Raw genomic sequence first — 8953 nt, 5'->3', positions numbered from 1 at the left:
ATATAAATCTATTTTAATATTATACAATCTGAATTCCGGAAATGTTGGGACACTTTTTAAATTTGAATAAAATGAAAACTAAAAGAATTTCAAATCACATGAGCCAATATTTTATTCACAATAGAATATAGATAACATAAGTCCGTTTCCGCCACTGAATAAAAAAAAAAAAAAGGTTATTGTGACTTTTTGCCTCACAATTCTGACTTTTTTTTCCACAGAATTGTGAGATATAAACTCACAATTGCGAGTTATAAAGTCACAATTGCGAGATAAAAACTCGCAATTCTGCCTTTTTTTTCCTCGCAATTGTGAGTTTATATCACGCAATTATGAGATAAAAAGTCGCAATTACCTTTTTAATTTTTTATTCAGTGGCGGAAACGGGCTTCCATACATAATGTTTAAACTGAGGAATTTTAGAATTTTCTGCACAAAATGAGCTCATTTCAAATGTGATGCCTGCTACAGGTCTCAGAATAGTTGGCACGAGGGCATGTTTACCATGGTGTAGCATCTCCTCTTCTTTACAAAACAGCTTCTGGAGTTTTGGTGTCGGAATTCAGTCCCATTCTTGCCTGATATAGGTTCCCAGCTGCTGAAGAGTTCGTGGACGTCTTCGACGTATTTTCGTTTAATGATGCACCAAATATTGTCTATAGGTGAAAGATCTGGACTGCAGGCAGGTCAATTCAGCACCTGGACTCTTCTGCTACAAAGCCATGCTGTTGTAATAGCTGCAGTATCCTTTTACGCACTCTTGCACAGATTGGAGAGCCTCTGCCCATCTTTACTTCTGAGAGACTCTGCCTCTCTAAGACATCCCTTTTATAGCTAATCATGTTACAGACCTGATGTCAATTAACTTAATTAGTTGCTAGATGTTCTCCCAGCTGAATCTTTTCAAAATTTCTTGCTTTTTCAGCCCTTTGTTGCCCCGTCCCAACTTTTTTGAGACCTTTAGCAGACATCAAATTTGAAATGAGCTCATTTTGTGCATAAAATTATAAAAATTTCTCAGTTTAAACACTTATGTTTATCTATGTTCTATGAATAAAATATTGGCTCATGTGATTTGAAATTCTTTTAGTTTTCATTTTATTCAATCAACACAAACTCAGCACACCTGAGAAGTTGATAGGTGCATAAGAAAAAAACTCCAACAACAAAATGGAATCCAATCAATAAAAAATGATGATCCCGCACACTATCGGTCCATGCTAAATATAGACATTTATTACAAAAAACCAGTGACGTTTCGGTCCACTGACCTTCATCAAGCTTGTGTATACTGTTACAGACAAAACATTTAAAAACAGTCGCAACCAATGAATGTAATCGACACTACATGTGAACCAACTCGTAAGACATGATTAGCGAGGACTCAAATATCCAATAAAAAACACTTTCAATATTACCAGTAAACAATGTTCCCTATTTTATAAACACATCTAATGATATTTGAGAAGTCACATTGTTAGACAATAAATATCTAAACAAAATTACAATATCATCTCTTCACAATTAAGCAGACACTCAAAAATACAGTACAAAAAAACGCAGTTTTGAATGTATTACACTGTGCACAATTACCGCACCGATCTTTTCCTTTCTGTATAGGACTCAAGGTTTGAGATGTAGGAGAGTTAAAGATTTAGACCGCTTATTTACAATCATCGGAGGATATCGATAAAGAGGACTCAACTCTGGGTCCGAGGTTAGTAAATGCCAATGTTTTTTAAAAATGTTTCTGATCTGATAAGTTGTTGACGAATATGTAGTAATAAAAGTAAACTAATGTTTTTTTGTCTGTTTTGTCTTCTTATTTAACAACTCTGTATGTGCTTTTTTAAAAGCTATATCAAAAGCATCATTAACCCATTTTATGGGATATCCTCTATCCAAAAATTTCTTTCATAATCAGCGACTTTTCGATAAAATCAGAATCTGAATGACAAATCCTTCTTAACCTCTTAACTGTCACCGTCCACCCTGTGGGACGCCTACCTTTACTTCACTATTTTACAATTAAATCCTAATCTAATCATGACAAACTATATATCGTTGGAAAGGTCTAAGACTCCTAAATAGGTATTTTACCACTTTTTCTGTTAAAAAATTATGTAGGAAAAGTAATAGATTAATTTATGACCAGAGGTGTCAAATCCAGGGTCAGAAAGTAAAAGTCCTGCCATGTGTTTATTCCACCCATGAACTCAGCAGCTGATTTCACCAGAGGAGGAACCAAGTCATTCCTTTCAAGTCACAAGCAAGTTTCGAGTCAAATCCCAAGACCTCAACGAGTTGAGGTAATTAAGAGATAATTGAGAGACTAATTAAATGTTGATTGTGCATTAGTGATGAACACCTGCTGTTATTGAGAATTACAGAGGATCAGATGTTGATGTTTTATTGGTTAAAATGATGCCACCATCATGGAGATCAGTGTTTGCTTTAGTTGGGCTCTTGACCCTTTTAGTAACTGAGAATGGATTGCTTTTAAGCAATTGCAATATTGTTCACAACAAACATTTGCACATTGCTGAATTAAAAGCTTGAGGAAGCAGATGAGCTTACACTTTTGGCTTTTATGTCACTTGAATGAACATCATGAAGGTGTCTCTCTTTGGTTTATTTACTGACGTTCAGCTGTTACAGAACTGCAGGAATTTACTATTAAACAAATGCCATCGTAATATTAAATATTGGAAAAATTAAGAATTATATTGCTCAGGCTTTTAGACATGAACACTTATCATACGATCCTCAACAGTGGTGACAATAATTATTCATACTGTGGTGTTACCCAGCATGCATTGCAGCATGAAGCATTTTGTTGATTGTCACCATTGTTGAGATTCATACGCTGGTTCTTGATGTCTGTGTGTGTCTGAGTAGGACTGGAGTTTAAATATTTAAATGCATTAGATTTAAAATTCTTTCTCTATAACTACTACAGCAGTAAATTCATTGCGTACTGTGGTTTCACAGAGTTGTTTATTCAAAAGCAGAACATAAATTAAAAAAATGAAAAATGTTGTATGTGTATATATATATATACACACAGTATATTGGATGCAAACAGGTAAGCACCTGATGATTACCTCATCATATGAAAACAACTAACAGTTGCTCACTGCACAGCACTGATCTCTCCGCTTTACAACAGCACATGCATTGCTACAGAGATCTAACACAGGAGTCAAGGGTCAAGAGCCCAACTAAAGCAAACACTGATCTACATGATGGTGGTATCATTTTAACCAATAAAACATCAACATCTGATCCTCTGTGATTCACAGTAACAGCAGGTGTTCATCACTAATGCACAATCATCATTTAATTAGTCTCTCAATTATCTCTTAATTACCTCAACTCGTTGAGGTCTTGGGATTTGACTCGAAACTTGCTTGTGACTTGAAAGGAATGAGTTGGTTCCTCCTCTGGTGAAATCAGCTGCTGAGTTCATGGGTGGAATAAACACATGGCAGGACTTTTACTTTCTGACCCTGGATTTGACACCTCTGTTTATGACAAGAGTGCACCTGAAAAAAATCTACATCATGACATGAATTCTGACCTTTGTCACAGAAAGTCTTCTTAGTTGCCTTTTTCTCTATCACGAATTAGAAATCATAAGAAATTATTTATCAGTAGAAAACTTAAAATTTCAAAATTCATCCTTTGAAACCCATTTTAAAATCAGACATTGCATTACCATGTAAATGGTACATTAAAATCATGTTACAAAACATTTTCATTCATGAATTATAAAAAATTAAGTTTGGATAGTGCACTATAATGTCTCTGTTCAAAACTGTGGGTGACAGTTAAGGGGTTAATCTGTAGAACTCTTTTCAAAGAGGATGGATGGAAACTCGTAGCTAGTAGAAGAGCGTTACGATCAGTTTCTTTGGTATGCAAAGTGGTTATCCGCTTCCCTTCATGCTTAAGCACCCACATATCCAAAAAATGACCTTTTTATTAAAAAAATTAAAAAACGTCCCAACAATTCCGGAATTCTGGTTGTAGATGTCACTTTTGATCAATGTAACACATCGTAGCTCAATAAAAGTATTTTTTCTTTCTTCCAATCAGCATATTAGAATGATCATGAAGGATCATGTGACACTGAAGACTGGAGTAATGATGCTGAAAATATAATGAAAATAATAATATTGAGTTTAACTCCTGCTTGCGTGATATGCTTTAAACAAACAGTGCAGCAAAACCATCTGTCAGAAAGTATTTGCAGTGTTTTATGCTGTTCACAAACATAAAAAAGGCAGAGGTCAAAAGAACATTGAAATGAAGAAGATGGGGGGATATTTCTTCAATGTGTTTTGGCAATAAGTTTCTGGCTCAGTTGTCTTGTGACACACAGTGTGATGAAGGGAGAGAGGGAAAAAGAGGAAACCCCTGAAGCACTTCTGCAATGAATTTCATCACAGACACATGTTGAAAGAGTCATTTGAGTATTACATCACAGATGGTCCGCTTACAGGTCAAACACGCAACACATCCTCTGAGGTTCTGGACTCTAGATATGCCCTGCTGAAGAAAAAACTATAGAAACAATCACAGAATTTGCAATGGTTTTACTGGGGTTTTAATGGAAACTGTATATGGTTCCTGTTGGTCTACTTGTTATTGGTCACTTTCTGTTGGTGACTTATTAAAACCAACAAATCCTGCTGGAATGTGTCCCGAAACACATTTTTTAATGGTTTTGATGGTTAGCTGATGGTTTGTGATGGTTGTAAATGAATGGTATTTGTAGTGGAAAGCATTTTTTTGGGTCTCCCTGCATTAATGCAAGTCATGAATTGACCTGAACACCTGAGTTAGGTTTTGTTTAATGATTTCGTCAACAAGGTGAAAAATACAAGAGCTGGTATTTTTGGCATAATCAGACAGATGTTTTCAGAAGTCACTCCTACACAATATCAAACTAAACAATAACTTTAGTTTAGACACACAAACATCAGGAATCAGCGTGAGAATCACAACAATGGTGACCATCAAAAAAGTATGTTGTAGCTAATAAAAACTCATCATTGGCTCCCATCATGCATTGCGGCATGAATAAGTTACGAGTTGAATTGTCTTTGTAACTTCTTTTATTCTTACTTTTTTGCTGGTTTTATGTGACTTTAGTAGCTTGTTTTGTGACGTTCAGAGTTGATCTGTTTATCTGAATATGCTGTTTGTCACCGTTGTTGAGATTCATACGCTGATTCTTGATGTCTGTGTCTGCCTAAAGGAAAGACTTTGTTTTATTTTTATCAGAACAGCTTGCAAGAAACCATTGCAAAATGTATAAAAAATACAGTATCTTTCGCTGTGGAATCACAAAGCTGTTGTAATCAATAAAGACAAAACAACTCGGAGACCAGACTCTAAATAAGCTCAATGACTCAAGTCAAATAATGATTATGTTAAAACATAACCATCACCACCTGATGACTTTTACGCTTGGCTTGTCTGGCTGTTATAACTCAGTTACAGCAGCCAAACAATATTAAAAAGTCAATGGTCAAGATCCCAGCTAATGCAAACACTGACCACTATAATGGTGACATACAAATTTAGATTTTCTCCTTTGGTGATTCTGCTTGTTAACACCAGGTGTCTTCAATAATGGTCATCATCACTCAATTAATCACCTAATTATCTCATTCACGTGAACACTGCTTCAGTGTTGATATGAGTCCAGTGAGTCCACACTCAGAGTGTTAAACGCTGGGGGTTGCTGTGTGGGGAAGTTTATTGCACATTGCCAATTTTATAATTCAGCAGCTGAAAAGCAGGCGGTAAGTCTAGCTGCTTCAAATAATATGAATAATACTTAGCGTTAGATAGTGTTAGTAGGAACAACAGCAACAGTGACGCTTGGCTAAGCAGTGTAATAGTCCAGGCTAGTTTGACTGGTGTTCTCTCAGGTTGATGTACAGGTCTGCGCTGCGAGATCTCCGTGTTTCTCTGCGGATGGAGTGTGAAGCTTTGACAGCAGCTGCAGTAGCAGAGAGCAGCGTCAGAGCCGCCAGAGCAACGCCAGCAAACATCAGCACCCGCTCCGTCACATCCACACGCTCCGCTCCTGACGATCAACACACAAACCTTTCAGCAAACTCAGACTCTGCTCCTGAAACATTGCCTTATGAATCTCTTAAATGACAGGTTGATGGTGTCTGACCTGCACATGATGTTGCCTTATCTATTATAACAAATCAATCTTAATTCTGCATCTGTTATCTAATCCTTGTGTTTGTTTTGAATGGAAAGCGAATTGCAATCTTTTTCATTTTAATTGACTTGAATCGAATGATTTTGGATGTAACGTGTGAGATGATGACATGACTTTCTGAGACAGTTGAGTAATATTAAGCCTGTCACAATCCTACATCTTCACTGTTACCACAGTACAGACTTTCATAAAGAGGAAGTGAAAGTATAAATAAAGGCTTGATTTGTCATTCTTACACAGCGAGTCTATCCACCGCAGAGAAAGGATTTCTCAGCTTCTGTGCAGAATCAGCATTGATTGCATGGATAAAAGGCTTATATTAGTGAAGCAGCATTTAAATTCCAGAGCGATGTCCTTCTGTCCTGACTCACCTCTGAGACACGCAGCCAGATCCTCTCTGTTCTGTCCATCAGCTGTGAAAATCACACAGAACAGAAGAAGTGCAGTGAAAGTCCAATTCTGTTCATCATCTGCGTGAACAGAAATGCATCTTGCTTGTGTCTTGAGTCTCTGAAGAGCTCTACAATATTCTCAGATATTCTGTAGAAGGAACGGCTGTGAAGTGTGTGTGTGTGTAATATTACACAGACATCGTTGACATTCACACGTTCAGCTTTAACTTCATGTTTGAGCCGTTAACACAGATGTAGAAACTCGCTCCTGATTGCAGGCGCAGCGGGGTCGTCTCCGGTGGGCTGTGCTTTATCTGCTGCAGTGATCGTATTAAATATATAGACTGCTTATTTTACTCCGTTTACTATCAGAACAGACGTGTGTTTGTGTCACCAAGTGTCATGTAACCTTGTTTAATGAAATGATGAATTACTTATTGACTCGAAGTGTTGCACAATCTCTTGGTTTATTTTGTATTTATTTGTTGATCTGGCCTGTGTTTCCCCAAATCTCTCTGAGCCTATGAGCAGATCCTAGAGACCTAGAGATCTTCTTCCATCACATCTCGCGTGTCCCACTTGTACATATTCTAACCTGTTAGGCAACTTTTCATGTGCAATGAAATGAATACATAATAATTAATACATATTTTTTTTTAAAAAGTAAAAATATATGACAAATAGCTGTTGAAAGAAGCTGAAAGTCACCCACCGATCCTATCAAAACATCACAAAACCAAAGATCCACATCTAATCTATCCTACCTTTTACCATTCATTCATTCATACCAGTCTTTCATTTGCTGTCATAGAATATACACAGCTAGCAAAATAACTGTTTTAAAATAAATTTTGGTTTCAGCTCATATCATTTGATAATACATTTATATAATATATATTAGAAATATATGATAATAATGTTTATATAGCATCGTTCCAGAGCTCAAGGACACTTTACAATAAATAGGTGAAGATAACATCAAGCAGTAATACAGAGGATAACGTCAGACAAAATACAGGAAAAGAAGTGAACACAGAGGAACAGGACACACTGTAAAAACAAATTCTGTAGTTTTTACAAAATAACTTTGGCAGCTGTGGTTGCCAGAATAATTTTGTAAAAAATACAGAACAAACTGTACAATTTACAGTATAAAACAGTAAGGAAATTTGAATGTAAACCAGTAAATTCAACAACACACACTGCTATTAAAATCTGTTTTGTACCTTTAACATACTGTCAACCACCATAATAGTGCAGGTGGTAAAAGAGAAAGCCACATGAAGAATCAAAGCTCATCACAAACTTCTCCACAAGAGTCATTCATGCAAACACAAAACACCATCATGGTAACACACGATACTTAAATAATGCAATAAACTGTAATTAAACAACAGAAGATGTAACATAAAGCCCAAATGCACATAACTGATAACAAAAAGTATTAAAAAACATGATTATTTAAACCAAATACTTTCAAATGTGCAGTGTCATGCAGGGAATTCTGGGAATATCAGTTTACAGTTTTTGACTGTAAACTGTAAATTGATTTGTTATTTTTTACTTCTAAAAACTGCCCAATTAACAGCATTTTACTGTAAAATTACATGAAATGTCTGGTTAGATCTTTTACAGTTTTTTTCCTGTATATAGTACGGGAACTATTAACCTATTAACAGTTTTATTCCCGTAGTGTTTTTACAAAATTTTACAGTTAAAATTACACTTATTTTTTTACAGTGCAGATGAAACAGAAGTCAGCTTCAGAAAGGTAATGTTCTGAGAACAAGCAAGTTTTGAGCAGTGATATACAAACGTGCTTTCAGCATGTCACGCTGAGGCTTTGGTTCTTACCCGCTCTGACTGTCAGACATGCCGCAGGAGTCCCGTTGCAGTAATACAAGCCTTGATCCCAGGACGAGACGAACCAGATGAGCAGAGACCGGTCCGGTAACGAGCTGTGGTTGTGATCCTGCAGGTGTCTGGTCACGTCTCCGTTCTCAGTGCTGAGGATGGACACCTGGCGTCCATGCAGATCTCTGCTCCAGGTCACTCTCCCAGCCTGCAGCTGACCGCAGGGCAGAACGGCCATGCCCCCGGGCCGGACCCGCTGGTGCTGGAGACCTGACACAGATGAACCCACAGCATCACACCGCAGCTCTGAGGAACACAGCAGCAGAGCGAAGGCCAGCAGATCAGACATACTGTGTGCTGTGAGAATCACTCCATGCAACGAGAGGCAGAGTAGAGCAGTGACTCTCATCTCTCACATCAGATCTGCTCTCTGACACACTTCCTCTGTTTCACGCTTACT

The 8953-nt window shown here is 37.1% G+C and overlaps 1 protein-coding gene across 2 annotated transcripts; it reads right to left on the bottom strand.

Annotated features, from left to right (window-relative positions):
* Positions 1–4840: 4840 nt before the first annotated feature.
* LOC131525739 (uncharacterized) lies at positions 4841–8946 on the bottom strand. 2 transcript variants are annotated; one of them, XM_058753651.1, is made up of 3 exons: positions 8494–8946; positions 6619–6660; positions 4841–6100 (listed from the first exon to the last, which is right to left on the bottom strand). In XM_058753651.1, the coding sequence occupies exons 1-3, from the start codon at positions 8900–8902 to the stop codon at positions 5919–5921; spliced, it is 633 nt and encodes a 210-aa protein (XP_058609634.1). In that variant the 5' UTR covers positions 8903–8946; the 3' UTR covers positions 4841–5918. The 2 variants fall into 2 exon arrangements, with proteins under 2 accessions (XP_058609634.1, XP_058609635.1); XM_058753652.1 differs by lacking the exon at positions 6619–6660.
* Between the last annotated feature and the right edge of the window lie 7 nt (positions 8947–8953).

Source organism: Onychostoma macrolepis, chromosome 19 (assembly GCF_012432095.1).
Source record: "Onychostoma macrolepis isolate SWU-2019 chromosome 19, ASM1243209v1, whole genome shotgun sequence".
NCBI classification, from domain to species: Eukaryota; Metazoa; Chordata; class Actinopteri; order Cypriniformes; family Cyprinidae; genus Onychostoma; species Onychostoma macrolepis.
The sequence above is the reverse complement of the archived record's forward strand: the minus strand, read 5'-3'. Positions and strand labels throughout refer to the sequence as shown.